A 26,990-nucleotide genomic window follows, 5' to 3' on the forward strand; every position below is an offset into this window, starting at 1 on the left:
TGAGAATTTTGTATCACGATATATCATTGAATCGATTTTTGTCTTGCGCCCCTATGAATTATCATGTCTTGAATTGGCTTTTAAACATGTTTTTGATCATCTTGGCAGTAGTAGTTCATGTTTTTAACTTTAAAATACACATACAATGGGCCTCATTCTTGGAGTGTTCTTATTAACAAATTTGGCTTATGAACGTTTTTGGCATTCACAAAATGTTTTCTTAATTGAAAATGTTCTTCTGGAAGAACAAATCCGACCAACAGCAAATTCAGCTGTTATAGAAAATTATCACTCTGATATTGCAACACAAAATTCTAATTCCTTCATGATTATAAGTTATATATTTTCTTAAATTATTTCCTGTAAAATATTAGTATGTGATCAGATAACATTTATGAGGCGTTTTAAAAAGCACGTAGTCTATATTTGCTCTAATAGACTTTACAGCAGGGGATACCGACCTTTTTTCCCCAGTGAGCTACCTTTACAAAATGAAAAAGCCAGAGAGCTGCCAATTTCATCACTTGCAAAGAAAATGACTAAATATAAGAGCCACAACATGCCTTAGATGGGGAACAGTTAGATGCTTATAAAACATAAACCTTTATCCATTTATCAAACTGATACATTTACAATAGAGGCGTCACGATACGATATCATCACGGTATGAACCTCACGGTACGATATTTATTGCGATATCGTGGGAAAGCTCAGGATATGGTGGGGAATCTCATGATTAGGGATGTAACAATATCCAAATCTCTCGGTATGATATTTTCACGATATACATCTCACGGTACGATATTTATTGCGATATTTTGTGGAGGCTAAACAGCTAAAACTATTAATATGCTATTTTTTCCTCGTAAAATGCCTTGACAAGACTTAATCCAAAGAACTAAGACTTTAAGTGTTTAGAACGGTTATTTCTTCTTGTAATCTACACTGAAATGGAGCAAAGGATCATGGTCTATGTAGTTCCCTCTGTCTTTTTTTAGCTATTGCTGCACGATAATTAATTTAAGCAAAGAGACTTGTAATTTGATATATTGTGATGGTCCATGATATTACTGTGAGAACTTTGACGATACAGTATCAAAATATTTTAGTTATTGTTACATCCCTAATTTACAGCCCTTCACCTGGTCACTGCGATGGACCCTAGCAGCAGTTTATAAAGTTTCAGTAACAGATTTCAAATAAAACTATAGGTCTTGTGGTCATGAAGTATCACATAGCTGATCATCCCTGAGCAAGCTTTCAGACTTTTAATTTTTTTCTTTTCTTTGGCAAGTCTATGGTAAAAATGAATGAGAAATTTCGCTCCTTTCGCTCTCTTCCTCCGTGACCACATTTCACCTGACTCCTCCTCGTCTCGTCTCATTCACAGTCACAGAGAGCAACGTTGGGTGACTGTGGCTGCAGGCGTCTTGTTATTAAAGGGATGCTCAGTTTGACAGTGTTTTCTAATGCAATTACTCACCCATTATGGTCATGTAATCACACGCTCATTAATGCTGCATCCACAGAGGCTCTACACAAATGCAGTCTGCCATGTGTCCTCAGATCACACATGCATAAAATCCATATACTTCTATAATTACAGTTTACTCACAGCAAGTTTAGTCTGTAATTAGTTATACAGCTTTAGACGAGATTCAACTTGTTTTGGATGGGATAAAGGTGTGGGCGATATTGACAAAAATGAATGTTATGATATTTTTGGCATGATCTAAATAATACAATTCTCACACATTTTAAACAGTGAATCAGGAGTGTGATACAATGGGCTTTTAAAACATGAATGGGCCATAAAATTAAACGCAAAACATGCAGATCTACCTCTTTATACCCTTGTTTGGGAGATTACACTGGAAGTTTCTGTCTCTTTTTAGTTTAGTTTTAGTGTATACTCAATATTCCAATTCAAATTGCTTAAAAAACATTGTGATATTATCCATTTTTATATATATCTCCCACCTGTAAAGGAATAATATTTAGTTTTTATCTACATTTTGATAATAACATTTTCAAACATACTTCTAATTAAGGCCTATATTGAATTGATACTGCAAAGTTGGCTGATGCAGTAATCAGAAGAGATGTAACAATAACCGAAATATCGTGATATCATTTCGTCAAAGTTCTCACAATAATATCGTGGACCATCACAATATATCGAATTACAAGTCTCTTTGCTTAAATTAAGAGTTATGGTGCAGCAAAAGAGACAGGGAACTACATAGACCATGATCCTTTGCTCCATTTCAGTGCAGACTACATGAAGAAATAACAGTCCTAAGCACTTTGAAGTTGTAGTTATTTGGATTAAGTCTTGTGAAGGCATTTTAAGAGGAAAAAGTACCAATAAATATTGTACCGTGAGGTTCATACCATGATGATATCGTATTTTGGGACTTGGATATAGTTACACCCCTATGTGTGAAGGAAACACAACACAACTCCAGGTATGTTTGTGATGAGGAAAACATTATAACATAGATCTGAAAATAGTAGGGATGTAACCATGTTTGTATTAAGTCTTGTCAAGGCATTATAAGAGGAAAAAGTAGCATATTAACCTCCACAAAATATCGAAATAAATATCGTACCATAAGATGTATATCGTGAAAATATCATACCGAGAGATTTGGATATTGTTACATCCCTAATCATGAGCTTCCCCACAATATCGTGAGCTTTCCCACAATATCGCAATAAATATCATATCGTGAGGTTCATACCGTGATGATATCGTATCATGAGACTTGGATATGGTTACACCCTTAGATATTATCTATTTTTATATGCTTTATATATCTCCCACCTCCACCAAGGAATGGTATTTTGTTTTTATATGGGGCGGTAATCTTGACTCATATTACATATTAAACATTCACGTCTACGTTTTGATAATAACATTTTCAAACTTACTTCTAATTAAGGCATATATTGTACTGATTTTGTGAAGTTGGCTGATGCAGTGATCATATGGCAAGAAATTAACATCAGAATGATAATGAGAAAGTTTTATTAAAATTTTAAAAAGACAGCTTTTAGTCGTGTTCCTTATTGATTATTAAATCCTATTTTAATGGTGTTGCCTTTGTTAAGTTTTTTATTTTGACACTGTTTGATAGAGCTTTTCCAATTTCAAGGCATTTTATATCAGGGAACCACTCACCTATTCACACACTGGGGGCAAGGTGGGTTAAGTGTTTTGCTCAAGGACACAACAACAGTGCTCATCTGTGTTGGCTGGAATTGCACCGCCAACCTGTGGGGCAGTGGATCTGACCAGTCTAACAATTATTTTTCATGTTGAAAATGAGAATAGAACCACCAACCTTTAGATCCATGGACAAACTCTGACAGAACTTATTATTTAAAGTATGTCAGTGATAATATTATGGCTAAAAACAAACATGGCCCTCGAACGTTGCTTTATTTTTATTTATTATGATAGTATTTCATTGTTGTGTTTTGTCTTATTCAATTACTTAGTTTGCTGCTTCCATAATATAGTATTTACAGTCATACGAAGAAAAGTAATTAACATGAATTTGTTTTACATTTGTTTGTTTTACAGATATCCACTCAAGTCAGAGAACAGTCTCAGTTGTTTTGCTTTGTTTGTGACTGACTTTGCATTCATAACATCGAATTTGTGAAATGGAAAATACTACTTCACTTACAGTTTAAAATCAAGTTGTGGATTCAGTTTGTGCTTTTGACCTTTGGACGTATAAAGAATTATTATGAGGAATTTCAAGCGTTCAGGTAATACTTTCTGAAATATAGTTATTACAATAAACCTGTGACACTTTAGTTAAGAATTCACAGCTAAAACTATTTCTATTGCGTTTTTAATGAAGAACTAACTCCTACAACCTTGAATATTAGTTTGTAAAAGTTATCTGAAGCTCAACAGAAGAAATCATGCCCTCCAATAACCTTAAAACTATCTTATATTAAAGGTGCATTGGAGATCTTTTATGGTAGAGGATCCATCAAATGCCTGTCTCCATGTTGTTGATGTTATTGCTTTGTCTGGAATGTTTCACAGTATGGCATTAAACCTTTCTATCATCATGGAGACCAAACCAAGTTACAACCCCGCTCACAGTGAGATTGATAGTTTTTCTAGGTATTTTTGAGCTATAAAACCACATGTAATTGAAAAAAATGTAAGTTAGATCTGTTTAATGTCATACTGTGGAACATTCCAGGCAGCGCAATGACATCTCCATAGAAACAAGCAGGTGACGGACCCTCAACCAAAAAAATTACTTAGTTGTTGGTGCCTGTAAAGCCAAGTCATGTACATTTTCTGGACTTGGTTGGATATTATAATTCACAACTAAAACGAATAAAAAACTAACCCTTTACAGCAACTAAAACTATCATTATATTAAAGCTGTACGTTGCAGCTTTTCTGATGAAGGGTTCGTGACTCACTTGTCTCCATGGAGATGTTATTGCTTTGCCTGGAATGTTCCACAATATGACATTATCCAGTTTGACCATACTTTTATTCAGTTACAGGTGGGTTTATATGCTGCGTTTTATTACTCTCTGCGAACCCACTCGGATCTTGGATATGAGGTCATGTCCACACTTCAAGCATTTTATTATGTTTCCTGTGTCCGACTTGGAGAAAAAATTGGATGTTACCCGGAAAGCTCCAAAGTATGTCTTTTTCTTTCACAAGAGCTTTCAGGCCCTGGATCTCCTCCAGTAAATTGTCCAGACTTGACATTTTATTTGACAAGTCATTCAGTGTTTTTTTTAATGACCTCCAAATTCTCCCCAAAATCCATACCTTATTTCGGTGCCATGGTCTTTCCAAAGTTGTTGCATTCACTCGTCGTTCACTCCCTGCGGGATCCCAAGCAGACGACACCGGTGAGCTCCGCACCCAAGGGCAAGGCCCGACCCAACCACACCGTGTAGCCCCTTTTGCTCCGGGGAGTCATGATCAGACGAGGCCGGTGTTAGCCGCTCTGCTCTGTACAATCCCTCCATCCAGTCACGCCATGTAGCCCTGTGTGTACTGAGGAGCCTCGAGCTGCTTCACCTACACAGCCTACGGACACTGTAATACGAGTGATCGAAATTGTCATTTAAACCACCAAAGCGTTAGTCAGGCTGGTGCCAACTAGTGCCTCAACTCAATTTCATTTCTCTCCAGGGACTAGGTCAGGAATCAAAATACACTAGACGTTCACAAAAACCCCGAAAGTGCGAGTTCGTGCCCCAGCCAATCAGCGAAGAGCTATATATTCTGTGTTGGCAATGATTCTTGAGTTCGAGGATTTAAAGCCGGAACAAAGAGAATGTTTGGTGAATTTTATCAAGGGGAAAGAGGTTATTGTCCTTCTTCCTACGGGATTTGGGAAAAGCTTAATATACCAGTTAGCCCTGTTAGCGGCACATTACATATGTCACGACCAAATAGGAGCGATTGGTTAAATGAAAAAAAGTACCTGTCTACCGTTGAGCGAACAAATTCTAACACTGCGAGGTCAGACGATTTCTACAAAGTGAAACCGGCTGATGAATCAGACTAGGGTTTATATGCTGCATCTTATTATTCTCTGCAGACCCACTCGTATCTCAGATATGATGTCACATCCACACTTCAAGCAGTTTATTATGTTCTGCGTGTCCGACTTGGAGAAAAACACGGATGTCACCTGGAAAGCTGTTGTTGCAGTAGCACTAGCCGAGTACAAGGCGCTCCAAAATTAGTATGTGCTTCACCTACACAACAAGTAATACGAATGACTGAAATAGTCATTTAAACCACCAAAGCGTCCAAACACAATGAAAACAGTTCATACTTACATCTGACACTGAGCGCAGCCATCTTGGATTCTGTCTTGGAATTCTTGCTCAGTCTCCTTTTGAGTTATTCTGAGCAGGAAAGTTCGCCGTCAGAGGAAAAGGGCCCTGCACCAAAAATACCTTGAAAAACAGGCATTCTGATTGTGAGCGGTGTTGCCTCTCCGCATATCTGACCTGTAACTTGGCCTGGTTTGCTCTCCATAAAGATAAAGGTTTAGGATCATGCTGTGAAACCTTCCAGACAAAGCAATAACATCTCCACAAGATAAATATTTGATGGATGCTCCACCCGAAAAGTTACACATTTAAGTACAATTCAGATCGACAGTCAGACAAACTTGTTGCTGCCTGTAATACCAAGCAGTGTACAGTTTATTTTCTGGACTTGGTTGGATATTATAATACATCTGAGGCAGTTTCTCTGCTCTATTCGCAATCCTTTGTCCACTCCTGTATCCCCCTCAGTGCCCTAATGTTCCTGATGATAAGAATGGTCTATTCATTTGCAGTTTCTCGCATGGTTGTAATGACGAAAGAAAGTCCACAGACATTGAATGAAAAACATCTATTTCTAAAGGCTAGCGGCAGCAAAGCACGAAGATAATTATTGATTTGAAATGAGAAAAGATAAGACTCAACCTTGAAGCGGCTACAGAACAGCATAATTAATGGACCAGTCTCCAGTCGGGACCGAGCGTTCACTGTGAGACGATTGTATTGATTTTAAACAGATAAACCCAGAACCCTCTGACAAACAGTTTAATTGGGAAGAAACAGCAAGGTCCTCTTCGCTTTTATTCTCCATTTAATTGTTTTTGTTTGTTTTATTTATGCATCTGGCCTAAGGAAACAATTAGCAACTGTGCCAAGGTGTTCGAATGGGAGGTACACGAGAGACTGTAGTGTTTGAATGGCTTAGTTTGGCTGTCACGTCTCTGGCAATCCACCCCAGGGCAACTATGGCTAACCTCTCTTAGGTCATTAAAGAGGACATATTATGCAAAATCGACTTTTTGGAGCTTTGTGTCATGCATGTTATAACGTCGTTCCCTCATGAGAAACGTATATAGGAAGGTTTTATGTTGATTCAAGTTTAGCTGTATGTACAATCCTATTTAATCCTCAATTTTCCATAAACATATAAAAGCAGGATACAAAACGGCACACTACAACTTCACAAACCTTAGCGAAATATGTAGTTTTTTGGCAAATATGACGTGTTAGTAATTAATACCCCTAGATGTGTAATATTCCCGCTTTAATGTAAGGTTTATTGTAAATGTTTGTGTCTGACTGCCGGGTTATACAATGTGGACTGGCACAATGTGGATTTTGGCACATCCGTGTATCATTTGTTCATTTGTTTTTTTTTCAAAATAAAACAAAACACTTTTCTTCATTATTTGTCTCCGAAACCAAAATCAAGAGTCGAGTTTTCGATTTTGTGTTTAAACGAATAATGGAAAAAACGGATAACGGCCTTTTCTCGTTTCCATGACTTAAACTGTGATGCCGGACTTTTGCGGTGCATACGGACTGAACCAGGACTACACCAGGACTGAACCAGGACTAAACCAGGACTGAGTGTCAGGACGGGCCCAGAGGTGCGCCCGTGTAGACCATCGGGTGACCTTAGATGAAAGGACCAACGCAAAGCTTCGCGCCCCACGGGACTAAGCGCAGCCTTTGCCCGATCGCGCTTTGTGGACACCCTGCTCCACGGGCTTGGGATTCTCTCTCAAATCCAAGATTAGTCCAAGATTAGACCTGGTTCAGTTCTGGTTTAGTCCTGGTTTAGTCCTGGGATCAATCCTGGTTTGGTCCTGGTTCAGTCCTGGGATTAGTCCTGGGATTAGTCCTGGGATCAGTCCTGGGATCAGTCCTGGGATTAGTCCTGGATTAGACCTGGTTTAGACCTGGTTTAGTCCTGGTTCAGTCCAAAAGTCCGACATCGCAGTTGAAGTCACAGAAACGGCCGTTATCTGTTTTTTCCATTATTCACTTAAATACAAAATCAAAAACTGAAAAAAACGAATCGTTATTAAGATATTTTGGCTCTAGTTTAAGACTTGGTTCCATTTTAGGCCCTCTTTAAAGCTGCACTATGTAACCTTTCTTGTGGAAAGTGCCCACTTGCTTTTCTCTATGTAATGTTATTGCTTTGACCTGTAATTCTCAGCTGAATGGCATTAAATGTACCTACTGTATCTCTGCAGAGCCAAGCAGCTCGCACTAAGAATACATGTTTTTCAAGGATTTTTTTAAATACCTGAAATTTAGTAAATGCAAGATAGTCCAGTTCAGGAGTTCAATGCTGCGCTGTGGAACATGTCAGGTGTTTCTTGGTAAAAGTTAGATAAATCATTGTGTGAATGGTACAATAAGTCATGAAGAATATATGAATATAACTTTGCTTGAAAACTAAACATTTCTTCTTTTATAGGTGCACTGCATACGCTTGTCTCCATGGAGATGTTCTTGTTTCTATTGCTCAGGAAAAACATGCATTCTTACTGTGTGCAGGGTCACCTCTCCATAAACATGACCTGAGACTTGATGGCGTCAACTGCTTTTGTCCATGGAGATTCAAAAGTTTAATGCCTTACTGAGGACTATTTCAGGCACAGCAATAGCCTCTCCATGGAGACAAGCAGGTTGATCGCCCTCCACATAAAGGTTACATAGTGTACCTTTTAAATTAGCCTCTAATATTCCACACGACAATTGGCACGTTTACATGAGAACAAAAATAATTTAATTCTGAATAAAAATTAATTCCGCTTTAAAAAGACAATGTAAACACTTAATTCCTAATGAAAATAATTATAAGTAAGTAAGTGGGTGGTTTATTCCGATTTTAAAGCCAAATTAATTTATTCCTGGATCATGTAAACGTTTATTCTTCTTAAAAATAATTCTGGTCGTTCATGCTCGTTGTGTCCGGACGATCCGGCTCCACCACCAGTCCTGGATTTGGACTTTCATCCACTGCTCTTTGGATTTGTGAGCAGGATGCGGGAGTGTAGAGCAGCCGTTGACTCAGTTTGTCTTCATCCTTCTTCTCCGACACTCTTCCCTTCTCCTCCTCAGCTCACAGACATAAAGCATGATGAGAGAATATTCAAACTGCTGCTTCATTATCATCGGAACAACTGTGAAAAAAGTTTGGATCGTGTTTGTGTCCGTGGCGTAACGACAAACCGAGATGACAAAAAAAACGGTAGCAGCTGAAGTGTTTGTGTTTTCTTCGGTCGACGTAAATTCGTTCATGTCCCTATCCAATCAGAACCCTTCCCCACCCCCAGACGTTGAGCGGAATTAAATAAAAGCGATTTAACGTGTTTTCCATGTAAGACTCAGTTCGGAATTATTATTTCCATGTAAACTCGAAGGAGAATATTTTAATTCCAAACTATTTAATTCAGAACAATTAATTCGGAATTAAAAAAACATCATGTAAACGTGGCCAGTGTCTAACTTTAGTATAGGTTTTGTTATATGCAACTTTTTTCCTTTCTCAAGCTATAATGTATAATTTCAATTGTTAATTGCTATGGCAACCGTCCTAATTTTTCATCACTCTAAAGTCCACAGATAATTGAGTGAAAGGTGTATTGCACAACTTTTCTGGTGGAGGGTCCTCTACCTGCTTTTTTCTATGGAGATGTTATTGCTTTGCCTGGAATGTTCCACGGTATGACTTTAAACATCTCCATCTTGCATTTAGTCGTTACGGCCGTTTCTATTGCTCAAAAATACAATAATTTTCTCTCTATACTGTGGAATATTCTAGACAATGCAGTAACGTTTCCATGGAGATAAGCAGGTGGCGGACCCTCCACTGGAAATGTTACGCAGTGCACCTTTTATCTGGACGTTTTCTTTCTTTGCCCGACCACGCGCTGCTCCATTTGATCGGGTTTCTAGTCTCTCTTTGTGACGGGCGCATTTTTAAATAAATGTGAACAGGCCAATTAAATAAAGACGAGGAGGAGGAGGAAGAGGTGATCATTACAAATTAGCCCTGTGCTCTAAAGACACTTAAAGAGGACTTGGCCTATCCACTCCCAAAGATACACATCCAATTTAAACCAATGATTAACTTCTTCCTCCAAAATCACTCACAGGGGCCCTCAGATGCTCTTAGACGGACTTGAAAGCTTAACTGGACGACTTAAACGGCCTCTGCCCAGTTTGTTTCTAAATGTGTCTTGCCCCAGTACAGATGTATTATATTTAAACAGCTCTGCAGGTCAAAAACTTAACATTTAATTATAAAGCACTTACTTGTCCGACAATCAGGAAGAGCGGGTTATCATACTAGCTGTTTTTGGCTTTATCATGGTCTCTGAAAGTTATGAAAAGCACTTAGAAATTCATTAGGGTGATCTGAACCAACCATTTTAATGAATTAGTTCTATTTTTCATGGTTTTAAGTGAAAAACAGGTCCAGCACCTTTTAAAAGTCTCTCTTGCCTGTTGGATAAAGGGTGTAAGAAAACATCTAAATAACTAAATAAATGGCAACTGGTCTTTTCAGAGCAATTAACATTAAACAATCTGCCACACATCCATTTATGTATTTATGAATGTAAGAAAGTGTCTTGCCCGAGGACACAATAGCAGCATGAAAAGCCAGTAATAGTGATGAAACCTCCACACCTTTCTGGTTTGTGGTTAGCTATAAAAGTGAGTTTAATTTAATATGAAATATGAAATATGCATGCTGTGTTTTTTTGTGAGTAAAAATTAGTAATATCTGGTATCCTAAGCAACTGCAAGCGATTCACAAAATCATTGCAATTTCCAATCCAGTGTTATATTTTTTATTTATTAGACAACACACAAAACCTAAAAGCTATGCTCTTGTTATAATTTTATTTTAAAGAACCGAACACAACATAATTAACATATTAATCCAGATAATTAACGACCTCATATTATGCTGTTTTCTATGGATGTAACAATAACCGAAATATTGTGATATCGTATCGTCAAAAGTCTCACAATAATATCGTGGGCTGTCACAATATATCGAATTACAAGTCTCTTTGCTTAAATTAAGAGTTATGGTGCAGCAATAGCTAAAAAAAAAAAAAGACAGAGGGCACTACATAGACCATGATCCTTTGCTCCATTTCAATCTGGACTACATGAAGAAATAACAGTTCTAAACACTTTTAAATCTTAGTTCTTTGGATTAAGTCTTGTCAAGGCGTTTTAAGAGGAAAAAGTTGCAAATTACCATCCACAAAATATCACAATAAATACCGTACTGTGAGATGTACATGGTGTAAATATTGTGCCAAGAGATTTAGATATTGTTACCTGCCTCCTCACCATACCGTGAGCTTTCCCACGATATCACAATAAATATCGTACTGTGAGGTTCTTACCGTGACGATATCGTATTGTGAGACTTGGATATCGTTACACCCCTAATGATACTGTATTGTCAGAAGTCTTACAATAATATCGTGGAGAATCGCGAAATATCGAATTACATGTCTCTTTGCTTAAATTCTTAAATAACTTAAAAACTGTTGGAACTACATAGACCATGATCCTTTGCTCCATTTCAGCACAGACAGCATGGAGAAATGATGTTATTGAGCACTTACACAGAAGACAGAACCAAAGGCTTGGCAAGTAAAGTAACGGCTTTAAGTAAGTAAGTAGCATATTTACAATTCAGTTAGTCTCCACAAAATATCTCAATCAATTGTACCGTGACATGCATATCGTGAAAATATCATATCCCTACTATTTTCTGATCTATGTTATGTTGTTTTCTCGTCAAAAACAGACCTGGAGTTGTGTTGTGTTTCATTCACACGTGGGAGTGTAACGATATTCAAGTCTCACAATACGATATCGTCACGGTATGAACCTCACGGTACGATTTTTATTGCGATATTTTGTGGAGGCTGCAAACAAAACTGTTAATATGCTAGTTTTTCCTCTTAAAATGCCTTGTCAAGATTTAATCCAAAGAACTAAGACTTAAAAGTGTTTAGAACTGTTATTTCTTCTTGTAGTCTGCACTGAAATGGAGCAAAGGATCATGGTCTATGTAGTTCCCTCTGTCTTTATTTTAGCTATTGCTGCACCATAACTCTTAATTTAAGCAAAGAGTAATTCGATATATTGTGATGGCCCACGATATTATTGTGAGAACCTTGACGATACGATATCACGATATTTCGGTTATTGTACATCTCTATTCACACATGTTTAACATACAAACCCTGCATATTTAGGCCGAGTTCTTCTCTCAAACAGAAAACACTGTTCCACCTTGTGAGGTCATGTGGTAAAACAAGAAGAGCTCCACTGTGTTTTTAAATTCTATACACCTTCACTAGAATCATCTGGTTCATTTCAGCTGTGGAATCGCCAGTCTCTACTGAACAAAAGGTAAAACTGTTGCCTTGAAAACTACAGCTTCATGACATCACAAGGTGGAACAGAGCATTTTGAGCTTTGGAGTTGTACACTGACAGTAAAGAGCTACTCAAACAAGTGTGAATGAAACAAAACACAACTCCAGGTCTGTTTTTGAGGAGGTAACAATATAATTTAAAGCGCACAAGAGTCATTTTGTGTAATATAGGACCTTTAAATCATTGCCAATTACACAAAAGAGGATTTGCTGTAAACCTCTTGCTTATCCTATTGTATTTTACTAAGTGGGCCTATATCGTATTTTATCCAAAAGCACTATGAATGCTGACCTAGTTTTGTTCACTGAAATTATTTTGTTTCTTGTCGTCAGCTTACTTGTAATCCTTTGTTTGAGTTTTTCCTCTTGCAGTTAGAAACAGTTGCTAAAAACACTGAAGGTACTAATTTACTGAATCTAAGTCCGATCACTTTTCATGTTGGAATACCTTAAACCACTAATGCTCCATTTATATTCCGAGGAGGATAGAGTTGTTTTGAAAAGAGGATAGCTCAAGTCTTGTTTACATTCTTGTGGAGTTTGAGAGAAACACGATCTCTTCCACAGCTCTTGGCCCTAAATGACTTCTGAGCTCCTCCTTGCACCCCCCTCAAACTGTGATGAAGATTATTACAAGAGGCAATGATTCAAGAGGCTGTTTAGTCTGTTTATTCTAGTCAAGATAAGCTTTGAAGTCTGGATAAGGCAGGATGACGGTCCGAAAATCCCTTTTGAGTGATGTTGTGAGAAGTGTAATGAGAGGGCTGGGAAGCACATGGTACCCCAGGATAGACTGTTATACTAATGCTAAAGGACAAGTCAGGCTTCACTATTTGACTAACGTTGACTGTACTCACAATAACAGCAACTTAAAATGCGCACTATATATTTTTCTCAAAGGGAGCCACTTATTTGTCAATATGGAGATGTAATAGCTTTTTTTGAAATGTTCCAAAGGATTGCTTTCACTTTAACTTGGCTATCTTCTTCCATACATGTTTTACTTTCTTAAAACCTCTCCACAGATCTTTAACCTGTAACTTCACCCTATGACACTACCTGCATGTTGTCTCCATAGTGATAATATATAAAATAATAGGTAAGTTTAATGCCATACTGTGGAACATTTCAGGCAAAGCATCTTTACTGAGACAAGCAGGTGACGGTAGTGGGGCTGGCGCCACCTAGTGCCTCCGCTCAATTTAATTTCTCTCCAGCGACCAGGTCAGGAATGAGAATAAACTAGACAGTTTGCAAGAACCCCAGAAGTGCGAGTTCAGGCACCAGCCAATCAGTGAAGAGCCATACATTCTGTGTTGGCAACGGTTCCCGAGTTCGAGGATTTAAAGCCAGAACAACGAGAATTTTTGGTGAATTTTATCAACAGGAAAGACGTTATTGCCCTTCTTCCTACGGGATTTGGCAATACATACGTCACGACCAAATAGCAGTGATTGATTTAAAAAAAAAACTACCCGCCTTCGTAGAAACTGTCTGACCTCGCAGCATTAGGATTCGTTCACTCGACAGTAAGTTGTATTTTACCAGTCGCTTCTATTTGGTCGTGATGTAAGTAAGTAATTTGCCAAATCTTGTAGAAAGAAGGACAATAACGTCTTTCCCCTTGATAAAATTCAGCAACATTCTCTTTGTTCCAGCTTTAAATCCTCGATGTTGGGAATCGTTGCCAACACAGAATGTCTGTCTTCATCTACATCCATCTCGACCGCTTTGTTTACTGTTGTGCAGTACCACAAAAGGGACCCAGACAGGCGCTTGAGTTTGACGTCATGGCTTCACAGCTCTTCACTGATTGACCAGAGCGCGGTCTACAACTTGCGGGGTTCTTGTAAACCGTCTAGTGTATTCTGATTCCAGACCTAGACACTGGAGAGAAATTTAATTGAGTGGAGGCACTGGCGCCAACCTGGCTTATGTTGTGGAACATTTCAGGCAAAGCATCTTTATTGAGACAAGCTGGTGGCAAACACTCCACCAAACAGTTTTTTCGTAGTGCATCAAAGGTCCATAATTTTCTCTATGGAGATGCTATTGCTTTGCCTGAAATGTTCCACACTGTTGTTGCTGCTGTCTATCTGAATATCTCCATGGAGACAAACGGGTAACATGACTAGGCCACATTATAGGCCAAGATCTGCTGTTTTCAAAGTTGTTTTGAGCAAGAAAACTCTTAATTGAATAAATAAGCAAGTTGAATGTCATATTATGGAAAAGTTACACAATGTGACTTCAGATTCAGCAGAGTAAACAAACTGCTTCCATTAGCTTCAAGTTGAAAAATACCAAATGAGTTTCAGTCTTCAGTCTGTATTCCTCGTGTCTCTTTTTCCTGCTCCTGTGTTTTTCAGCTCTTACATAACTCCATACATCACATTAGTGGCGTGTGCTGCATAGCTGGCATTACTTCTCAGGTCAAAACCAGGCAGCGGATTTAAAAGGGTTACAGGCCCGGGACATTGTGTACGACTGCTGTCTGCTCCTCTCAGCTCTCTGGACGCAGATGGATTTTTGCTCCCTAAAAGGAAACTGTGCTGGCGTCACATCTTGTTTGGGAACGTACAGAGGGCTTAAGGCAGCTGCTCTGAGGGTGAAGATTTCTGCGCTGTTCAGTTATCCAAGAATGAAAAATGTGAAATATTTATGGAGCTGTCTGGGGTTTTGAAATGTCTCACTTTGATCAAGACAAAAGTTTAAAAAGTATAGTTGGAAGTTAAGTTTTAGCTTGGGGCTGTGGGTAGGATCTGAGTGATGTCTTAAAAGTAACATAGATGCCCAGATATTAATCTATACCAAGTCTAGTACTGAAACTTGATAATTTGAGCAAACTGTCCCATCTTTTCCAGTATGACCACATATTAAAATAGAAAAAAATCCATTAGTGTGGTTTAAAATTACATAAAATTACATGATATTATATTTTTATTGATTATAATGTGGAGAGTTTTCACGTTGGTATCAAAATCATTATTGTGCTTCATCATAGTATCAGGGTGACCAGACGTCCCTATTTAGTCCCAGTTTTGTGCCCTGTGTCCCCTGTCCCATCAGATTTATAGAAAACCAGTGATTTGTCCCAGTTTTATACGAGAAATGTCCCAGGTATCCCCTCAATTTGATCTAAACTAGGTCTAAACCAGGACTAAACTAAGATTAAATTAGTACTACATCAACTCTAAACCTGGACTATCACAATTTTTGATTAATCTGGTCCCTGCCAACAGTAAAGAGGAGCATAAATTGTCATTGGTTTTGCCAAAATACAGAAATCTGTGTTTGTGAATGACCATAAAGCAAAAAGAATTATGGAAAAAACAGATACCGGTCGTTTCCCATTTCCATGACTTAAAATGGCGGACTTTTGTGCCGCATAAGGACTAAACCAGGACTGAACCAGGACGGATCCAGGTCTAAAACAGGACGGAACCAGGTCTAAAACAGGACGGAACCAGGTCTAAAACAGGACGGAACCAGGTCTAAAACAGGACGGAACCAGGACTAAACCAGGACTAAACCAGGACTAAACCAGGACTAAACCAGGACTAAACCAGGACTAAACCAGGACTAAACTGGTCTCAGTCCCGGTATCAGTCCTGATCACCAGACAGTCTACGCTGGTGCACCTCTGGGCCCACCCCGATACTCAGTCCTTGTTTAGTCCTGTTTCAGTCCTGTTTCAGTCCTGTTTCAGTCCTGGTTCAGTCCTGGTTCAGTCCTGGTTCAGTCCTGGTTCAGTCCGTATGCGGTGCAAAAGTCTGGCATCGCAATTTAAGTCATGGCACGGAAACAGTTTATCATTATCCATTTTTTCATTTTGGTGTTGGAGATAAATAATGAAGAAAATTGTTGTTTTTTTCATTTTCTTATTTTTGGTTTTATTTTGAGAAGAATGATACACGGATTAATTTTCATCCTGTTGAAAGTCAAACATTCAAATATGACCATGAACGCTCGTATTGATCACAGGCTCCCGAAAATTGACTGTGTAAATCCATTTTTTATTTTTTCTTGAGTTTTCAGATGATCTTAAAACTTTTTTGTCTGTGTTTGCTAGTATGTGCATTGTATTTCCATGATAACTTGTGAAGATTCCGCCATAAAACATACATGTAGTACACCCTGAGCACGGCAAAATATCAACGGACAGATTTGATGTTTAAGTTGAACACTGTTGTATGTATAGGGCCGTATTTCCACTACAAAGCGGTGATCTGCATGTGAAGTGTACGACATGAGTCAGGGGAGCTTTTGTAACTGGGCACGAGCAGTAAAGAGAGTGTAACCTTTACCTTCAAAGACTATATCATGTCTGCAGGCAAGGGGAGAGTCCACTGTTAGTACATTTTTCCAGAGTTTTTTTTTTATTACTAACTGTGGAAAAATCCAGTCTTGTACACCTACTATGGCTTTGGATAAAGAAGGGAGGGACGGGAGAACTAACATGAAGACCACTACGGAATAATATAGGGATTTTAAGATTCATCGAACTTGACGGATTTTGTTGAAGCTCAATTTGAACTTGTTTAAACTTGTTGTGATTTAAACATGCCCTGAGTAACTTTAAGGTCAGGGGCGTGACATTTTCTTGTTTCTGTGTTGTATGTTTTTTATGTTATATGATATTAAACAGATCTGCCGTACATTTATTCAATTACAGGTGGTTTTAGGGCTCAAAAATACATAGATAAACATGCATTCTGACTGTGAGCGGGTTCGTCTCTCCACAGATCCGACCTGTAACTTGCTCTGGTTTGGTCTCTGTAAAGATAGAAAGGTTTAATGCCATACTGTGCAACATTCCAGACAAAGCAATAACATCTCCCTGAAGAAAAGCATTTGATGGACCCTAAACAAGTTGAAAGAATTTTTTTTTTTCTTTCTATTATTTATTTATTTATTTTTAAATAAGAACTACAATATTACAAGTACAATATAGCCATATATACCATTACTGCTGCAACTACAACTCATGTCCCCAGGCTCATGCAGGTGTCTACTATATCTCCATGGAGACAAAAAGGTGATGGTACCAGGCCAGGTCAGAAGTTCACAGTAAGAATGCATGTTTTTCAATGGTTCTTGATCTATAAATTTATACAATGCACCTTTTAACTAAGTATATTTGGTAACACTTTATAATAACTACACCTTATTTAGCCTTAATAAAGCATGAACAAAGACTTAATTAATAATGATTCATGCTTAGTAACTACTTAATTACTACCTGAATTAGCACTTAACTTGCACTTAATTCGCCTATACTGTAAATAGTAACTCAATACTTCTTAATTACTCATGAACTAACCATTTGCATGTTTACTAATGCATATTTAAGTACGCATTTGAGCATTTATTAATGATTAGTAAGCTATGAGAGAATGATTTTCTAATAATGCAATGCAATGATAATTCAGCTATTATCTGTTAGTCAAAGTCTTTTTGAGAGCTTTTTAAAAGTGAAGGCTAATTATGCTTTATTAAGCATTTGTTAAGGTTGGTCAAATTAAAGAGAAACAATAATGCATTACTAGTAAATCATTCTCTCATGGCTTACTAATCATTAATAAATGCTCAAATTTGGACTTAAGTATACATTTACAAATGCACACACAAATGGTTAGTTCATGAGTAATTAAGTAAGAAATACTGATGAGTAACTATTTACAGCACAGGCAAATTAAGTGCAAGTTAAGTGCTAATTCAGGTAGTAATTAAGTAGTTACTAAGCGTGAATCATTATTAATTAAGTCTTTGTTCATGCTTTATTAAGGCTAAATAAGGTGTACTTATTATAAAGTGTTACCATATATTTTTATGTACTTAAAGTTTTTTTTTTTTTAGCAGTTTTATGTCTAAAGGTCCACTGTGTAACTTTCTTGGTGAGGAGTTGGCCACCTCATCTCCATGAAGTTTACCACAAGTACACTCTATGGCATTAAACTTGTTTAACCTTTCAGACAGTATTGTCTTTATAGCTCAGGAATCTCTTTAAAAACATGCATTCTTACTGTGAGCTTCTGTCCTGGTCCGGTATCATCACCCATTTGTCTCCATGAGCCTGGTGACATGAGTTGTAGTTGCAGCAGTAATGGTAGTAATATTATAAAGTACTTATATATTGTAGTTTTTATTAAAAAAAAGAAAAAAGAAAAGAATAAACTTGTTTGTGCATAAGCTTTCGTTGTTTTATTGTTTGAGTAATTATCCATCTTGGAGTATTTGTTTTTCTAATTCGCTGCTGTTCTTTCTAGCCCACTTATCTTTGTCCAAAACATTTACATATTTGAAAAATGTACCATAACTAAGACGTGCATCCCCAGTTAACCTCTGTATATCTTCATCACATAAATATTGAATTACCCAGTGCTTTTGGGAATACTGTAATTCCTCATTCTTCTGTTTACTCCATCACAGTGAATCTCCCTGGACATAAACAGACATAACAGGGGTGTATGTGTATATTGAACAGAGGGCCTCCTGTCTCCGCTGTGCAGGTCAATCTAATATTCACTCTTGGTTCTAATGTAGCCCCGGGGATGTCCTCTCTGTAACATTATACGCTGTTGTCCTCTAGTCTAAACATGTAAACAACTAAAACAGCTTTTCACGAAATGGATTCAAATCAATTTATGTGAAAAACCGTGCTGGCCGCCAATGCATGTAATGAATGGAATAAATATTACTTACAGTGGAGTGACAGTAGCTAGTCTGGCGCCACCTAGTGTCTCTGCTCAATTTCATTTTACTGGACGGTTTGTGAGAACACTTGAAGTTGTAGACCGCCACAGGCCAGTCAAAGAAGAGCTGTGAAGCCATGACATTAAACTCAAGCACCTGTCTGGGTCCCTTTTGTGGTACAACACAACAGTAAACAAAGCTGTCGAGATGGATGTAGACAAACCATACATTCTGTGTTGGCAACGATTCCCGAGGATTTAAAGCCGGAACAAAGAGAATGTTTGGTGAATTTTATCAAGGGGAAAGACGTTATCGCCCTTCTTCCAACGGGATTTGGCGCATTACATACGTTACGACCAAATAGCAGTGATTGGTTAAATAAAAAAAGTACCTGCCTACCGTCAAGTGAACGAATCCTATTGCTGCGAGGTCAAACGGTTTCCACAAAGTGAAACCGGCTGATGAGTCAGTCTAGCGATTCCTGGCCCCACAAATTAATGCTGTTGTTGTCCTTCGGGAAGACACTTAACCCACCCTACTCCAGCCTTGAAGGTGGAAAAGCGCTACATAAAAATGTCACCATGTCACCAATTAGTAGAACAAAAACAAAACTTCCGCGGGTGTCTCTCACGATACTAAACTTGATTTACACCAGTTTTGATGCCACAATCACCATGTGTAGTGTAGTTTTCAACACAAAATTATAGTAGTTTCTAGGGATGGGACAAGATCTTGTGCCACAAAATCTTGTGAGACGAAATCGCCATTGCGGCATCTCTTCTCTCATGAGATTTTTCCCTGTGTCTGCCTTGCACAAAAATGGTTGAAGTCATAGTTATAAAAGCAGTGACCAGAAAGAAAAAATGAAAATTAAATAGAAAATTTTGAGGTCAAAATTGTGAACTGAATCTCAGTTTATTTTATATGAATTCTGTCAAAATCTCTTATCTCGGATCTAGTCTTGTCTCGTCCCACCTCTAGTAGTTTCTTTTTGTTTTTTTGTTTTTTTTAACTTCTTTTGTTCTTCATGTTTCAGGTTTGAGGAGATCGTGCAGAGGAACAAAGTGGAGTACCACGCTGGAGGCTCCACCCAGAACTCTGTGAAGATCGCTCAGGTTGGTGCTGATTTTGTAAATTATGGATTTTCATGCTATTTTTTCTTTTGGATAAGGCTGGGTTCTTGTCAATGCATTTCAGGTACCAGTTTTTGAACTATACCTGAACAGCACTTTTGTACTTATCATTATCTAGACACAACAGAACAACAATGGCCAAAAATGTCATTAATTTCTTTGTAGAAAATGAGTTGTTTTATAATTCATTTGTGGTGAGACTGCCTTTTAACTTTACATTATATAATGTCTTTGGGTCCACCACCTGCTTGTATCCATGGAGATGTTATTGCTTGGCCTACAGTGTTTCACAGTCCGGCTTTAAAGATTTATATCTAGTAGTGTATGGAAACAGGCACCAGGCCAAGTTACAGGTCAGAACTGTGGAGAGGTGACCCAACTCAAAGTAAGAATCAAGGCATTTTTTTTTAACAATATAGCAGAGGTTAGGTGACTTGGACTCCAGTCAGACTTGAGTCTCTATTTTTAGGACTTGAGACTTGACTTGATAAAATAGACCAAGACTTGGGACTAGACTTAGACTTGAAGCTCAGTGACTTGGGTTTTTACTTGGACTTGAGCCCTGTGACTTGAGAAGACTTTCTATTATTATTATCTATTCTCACTAAGATCTTGTCAAGACATTTAAAAAGAAAAAAAAAATGCATTTCTACAACTCTTGTATAAATACTCATATATAAATAAAATATACCATGACTTTTCAAGGACAATTTAGTTTAAAATTCATATAAATTGCACAACTCTAAGCTAGTTTTGGTACTTTTTGGTGTAAAGACTTGAAATGACTTGAAGCTCAAAGCAGACAACTTGGACTTGACTTGGACTTACAGGCCAGTGACTCGAGACTCGACTTGGACTTGCCTGTCTTTGATTTGGGACTTGACTCGGACTTAAGGTCAAAGACTTGAGACTTAATTGAGACTTGCAAAACAACAACTTGGACACATGTAACTGAATAAATGTAAGGTGAACAAGTTTAATGCCGTACTTTGAAACATTCCTGGCAAAGTTTAAACATCTCCATGGAGACAAGCAGGTGGTGGGCCCTCCTCCAGAAAAGTTACATAGTGCATCTTTAAATGGTACCCAACTCTACTTTTTAAAGTGGCAGTTTCAAACATTTTTGTACGAATCCATTAGTTTCAGAGTCTTGTTCAAAAGAAATTGAACTTGAAGTAACAACACTGTCCGTATGTTTTCCTCTTCATGTGTACATATAAAAAAAAAGTCCAATTGTTATGTATTATAGAGCATATGAGCCATTGATTTCTACGTGTTTTTCTTCTTTAGTAAGTACAGTATTGCAAAGATTCACCTTGCTCCCATAAGCCCAGGTGGCGTATTGATCTGGGCTTATTATAGCTGTAGCATGTCTGTTGTTGACACTTGTAATGAGAGCTGGTTTGAATAGTTAAACCTGTCACGTGATCTCAAACACACACGAAGCGCTGCTAATATTTGCAGTGTTATCTGGTCGCCCTAATTTCCTCAGACAAATCAAACATTCATTAAACATGAATTACAAGTACTTCAATTACTTTGTCTCTGCAAATTAAATCAGAGAGCTGCTCCATGGTACACATATCAAATGCCAGTGTTGGCTCAGTGTAGCAACTGCTTTAAATGAGACCTGCTCAATGAATCTGTGGATGTAGGGAAGTCATGCCAACGTACTTTATAGGCCCAGTAGTGAAATTTGTCCATCCAAGAGCAGTGGGAGTTGGGCTGGTCAACTTTAGCTGGAGGTTTTTGCCTATGGTGCACGTTTGGGTGACCTTGAACAGCAAAACAAACTTATGCAAATCCATCTTGACATACTTCAGCTGTAAGGTTCAAAATCACTCTGAGGCGGGTGGGCCAATCACAGAGCAGCATTCAGGTTTGTGCAGAAGCCAAAGGTGAAGCTCCGAAATGAACCAAAACAAACATAGCGACACTGACAGAAGGCAGAAGGTAAGAGCTTTGTGCAGGACAGGGAAGAGGTCTGTGCTTTTCCCTCAACTGGATCTAACAAAGGTTTTTAACAGAGTTTGTAACAAAACAAAGGATTTTTTTTGTCTTATTCTGCTGTTTAGTGGAGCTGTTAAGGACCAAAATAGTTATTATCCAGATTACTAACACCCACAGGACTAATATTTCTGGATATGGAACCAAGTGTAATTTAACACTGGAGCTGAGAACTGCGCATGTCACAAAATGGACTACATGAAAATGAGGCTGGCATAAAAAATAATGCATAATACTGCCTTTCTTATAGTCTACATTGCTTAGTTATCAATTTTGTAATGATGAACAACAATTTTTTCTAAAATCCAAAGCATTAAGGAAGTAATGTGACCGTTTTCCTCCAGAATGTAGGGGTTGTTTGGATTCCCTGTGGTTGAAATCCAAGTTAATAAAATATTTAATCTTTCAAAGCCATATTTATTATCTGTAAGTGCCATATCATATTTCATGAATGAAGCTTGGTTCCATATCCAGAAAGGTCTTAGGGATGTTAATAATCTGGCAAAGTTTCATGCTTGTGCCATAAAAGTGAACATTTGGGCACTTTTTTTGGTCCTTAACAGCTCCACTTGTTGTGGTGCTTCAACCGATCAGATAAATCAAATAATTGTCATGAAATTCAGTGTTTTCCGATTTCTTTCAGCGAGACTTATCTCAGAAGGATAATGTGTTGAAGGCAATTCAGAGTGCTTCACGTAGGCCTATCAGTCTGTTTTTTAGAATAATTTCAATTTGATCATTTTGATGGCGTGATAAACATGGAACACTAACTTTGTAATTTTCCAAGAATTGTGTTGGGTCTGTAGTCGAGAAAATGGTAATTCCCTGGTTTATTTTATTGTTTTTCTTGGTTCTGAATTTGACACGCAGCGATTAGCCACTGATAACATTTTTTTTTCTCCCCCTCTCTCTTTTATTCTCTTTTCTGTCTCTCTTTCTTCTCTCTTTCCCTCTCCCTCTTTGCCTCTCTTACCTTCCCTCCCTCTCCCTCCCTCTCTCTCTCTTTCAAATAAACAAAGAGGATGCAGCCGACAGGAAAAATAACTCTGTTCCAAGGAAAGATGAGTGCAAGAGTTAATTGAGACGCATTTTTAAATTTATTTTGTTATTTTTTCAAAGCTGGTGTGGGTTTTTGAGCGTGCACTGTTTTCAGTGGCTGTTTAGCAGACAATATTTTCAAAGGCAAAGAATGAGACCCTTAGGCCGGCTCTATCTCGCTGGTTTTCAAACTGTAAACATCTTTTTACAGATTCAAGCACTGGCGCTATGCAAACAACCCTTAATTATCAACATCACAAGTGCCCAGCATACAAAGAGAACAGTCTGCTAGCATTGTAAAATAATCATGTTTTTAGTTTAAAGATGCACTGTGTAAATTTTATGGTGAAGGGTTTGTAAGATGCTCACCTCCATGGAGATGTCATTGCTTTGTCTGGAATGTTTCACAGTATGGCATTAAAGTTCTAGCCAGGCTGGTTCCACCTAGTGCCTCCGCTCAATTTCATTTCTCTCCAGAGACTAAGTCAGGAATTGGAATACACTAGACGGTTTGCAAGAACCCTGGAAGTGTGAGTCCGGGCACAAGCCAATCCCTTTTGTGGTTCAGCACAACAGTAAACAAAGCGGTCGAGATGGATGTAGACAAAGCCATACATTCTGGTTTGGCAACGATTCCCGAGATCGAGGTTTTAAAGCCAGAACAAAGAGATGTTCGGTGAATTTTATTAAGGGGAAAGATGTTATTGCCCTTCTTCCTATGGGATTGGGGAAAAGCTTAATATACCAGTTAGCTCCGTTAGTGGCGCATTACATACGTCACGACCTAATAGCAGTGATTGGTTAAATGAAAAAAGTACCCGCCTACTGTTGAGCAAACGAATACTAATGCTGCGAAGTCAGACATTTTCCACGAAGTTAAACCAGCTGATGAATCAGGCTATTAAAGGTCTGTATCTACTTGTATATGGAGACATGCAGAAGGCCAAGTTACAGGTCAGATCTGTGGAGAAGCGACCCCACTCAAAGCAAGAATCCAAATTTTTTTTTAACAATATATACACATGTAAGTAAATAAATGCAAGCTGGACAAGTTTAATGATATACTTTAAAACATTTTTGGAAAAATTTAAACAGCTACATGAGGACGAGCGGACCCTCCTCCAGAAAAGTTACATAATGCACCTTTAAATGGTACCCAGCTCTACTTTTTAATGTGGCAGTTTCAGACATTTTTGTACCGATCCATCATTCATTTAAGAGTCTTGATTGAAAGAAATTCACCTTGAGGTACCTTGAATGTTTTACAGTATGGCATTAAAACCTGTTTGTCTTTATGAAGACCAAACCAGACCAGGTTACAGGTCAGATCTGTGGAGAGGCGACCCCGCTCACTGTCAGAATTCCTGTTTTATTGACATTTTTAAGCTATAAAACCAGCTATAATTTAACATATGTGAAGTGGAGCTGTTTAATGTCATACTGTGGAACATTCAAGGCAAAGCAATGACATATCCATAGAAACAAGCAGGTGATGGACCCCCAACCAAAAAGTTACATAGTGCACCTTTAATTTGAAATGAAAGAATATAAAAAAAAAATAACAATAACCACTCAATCAGCTGGTGTATTTATGAGCCAGTTAAGTGGTGATTTATTAGCCATTAGCGATAATACTCTTTGAATTGTCAATTAGCAAAACGGTAAATTAAATCAGGGCGTATGAAATGGTAATGGCCATCAAAGACAGGTTGTTTGGCAATAGACGAAGCTTTGAATGGAGAGGCTTTCTATTATGGGGCTAATTGACACATTAAAATATTTGTACCATTTTTAGATGAGGTGCTGTTCTGGAGATGTGAGAAGAATTACGGATCAAAACACTGGTGTGATGTTAATTTATTTCAGTTTATTTCATAATATGCAGCTGCTCGGAGTCAAATCAACATCACAATCTAAAATACAATCACAATTATCAAAGAGCTTTACTCATGTTTATGTAATCAGTCTCCATGGAGGCAGGCAGGTGACTCCACTAGGCAGAGTTACAGGTCAGCTCTGTGGAGAGGTGAACTCACTCACAGTAAAAATGCATGTTTTACCAATAAAGGGCCTGTTTACACGAGAAAGCTTGCAGGTAAAAACGACAAAATATTTTATGTTATTAGGTTTTTTACAGATGGAGTTTGTTTTCATACCTGACAGTTTCGATTGCTCACTTCTTCAGAGTGGTCACGTGATGTTGCTGTGACGTGTTTTACTCTCACACACCTGGGATACTGTCCCGAGGAAGTTGTCGTCCTGCCTCCACCGGTAGGAAGACAGCGCCAAAACCTGTTTAAATCAGATGACCAGACACGTCACAGCAACATCACGTGACCACTCTGAAGAAGACCACAAGTGAGCAGTCGAAACTGTAAGGTATGAAAACAAACTCTTGGTCTGTAAAGAGAACCTAACAACATAAATATCAGAAGACCAAATGAATCTCATTGGACAAAATATTTTATTGGAAGTGCCTTTCATTTAGATTGTGACGGTGTATTTGGGGCTTAAAAATGCAAAAATCTGAAACCACCTTTCAGAGTGGAAAAGTTGAATACGCTTCGCTGTAACGTTTCCGTCTACACTGCCCAAGACGCAAAACTCTGGTCAGATCTGCTCACGTCACATACGCGCTTACGTCACATGCATCACCACCGAGGCGCCTGGCATGCATACACAATCGGATTTCACACACTTTTGCGTTACCGTATGCATGCAGATTTACTCCCGAAAACACTGTTTTAAACGCGGAATAAAAAGTAAAGACACTTTTGCGTCTTCTGTTCAGACCGTCATCATATAAACGTAGCCTAAAGCACCAAATTAATTAACTGTTTGTCATCTTTAATGTCATACAGCAGAATTTCCAGGCAAAGTATCTACATGGAGACAAGCAGATAAACCTATGTCTAATTTCTAGAGATGTAACAATAACCGAAATATCGTGATATGGTATCATCAAAAGTCTCACAATAATATCGTGGGCCGTCACAGTATATCGAATCATAAGTTTCTTTGCTTAAATGTATGGTTTTATAGAAGCAACAGCTTATAAACATCGGGAACTACATATCCCATGATTCATTTCAGTGCAAACAACATGAAGAAATATGTTTTTTACTTGAATTCTTGGGATTATATTGGAAATAATTCACACCAAAATCTTGTCAAGGTATTTTAAAAAGTAAAAAGGGTCCTGTCTACAATTATATCGGCCTCTCCAAAATATCGTAATAAATATCGTACCATGAGATGCATATTGTGAAAATATTGTATCGAGACATTTGGATATCGTTACATGCCTACTAATTTCAGACTTTCAAGCTATTCGCAACTGTTTTTGTTACAGGCAGTTAAATACAGTAAAAAATTTTGTTCTTAAAGGTGCACTGTGTAACTTTTCTGGAGGGCCTGTCACCTGTTTGTCTCGATGGGGATGTTATTGCTTTGCCTGGAATGTTTCACAGTGTGACATTAAACTTTTCTAACTCTGTGGAGACAGACGGGCATCATGATCAAGCAAGTTACAGTTTTTTTTTTATTTATATCATAGGGACAGTGCATATTAATGAACATCTACAATATTGCAGTGTGAATATGACAGATTATAGCAAATATAATAATTTCCATCTGTAGTCCCTTGGCAGGTAACACCGCAAATTTAACATAGGAAAAAAACAACAATAACAAGTGACAGTTCTAAACTAAAAGTGTGCACAAGTTTGGTTTTCCTTTAGCCGCTGTTTCAAGTAGGATTTGAAAGTGTTGGAGTCTCTCTTATTGATAATGGGAGACTGTTCCAAAACTTAGTGCCTCTGACTGAG

At 38.0% G+C, this 26,990-nt stretch overlaps 1 protein-coding gene across 2 annotated transcripts in view; it reads left to right on the top strand.

The window, feature by feature from the left end:
* LOC110160421 (adenosine kinase-like) overlaps positions 1-26,990 on the top strand; it is a 416,586-nt gene that overhangs the window by 21,564 nt on the left and 368,032 nt on the right. For both annotated transcript variants that reach the window (XM_055150301.1, XM_055150302.1), the window contains exon 4: positions 20,022-20,100. In XM_055150301.1, the coding sequence (XP_055006276.1) occupies positions 20,022-20,100 (79 nt within the window). The remainder of the gene's footprint in view (positions 1-20,021; positions 20,101-26,990) is intronic.

Source organism: Boleophthalmus pectinirostris, unplaced genomic scaffold, assembly GCF_026225935.1.
Source record: "Boleophthalmus pectinirostris isolate CB_2022bp ecotype Guang Dong unplaced genomic scaffold, ASM2622593v1 HiC_scaffold_14, whole genome shotgun sequence".
Lineage (NCBI taxonomy): Eukaryota > Metazoa > Chordata > Actinopteri > Gobiiformes > Gobiidae > Boleophthalmus > Boleophthalmus pectinirostris.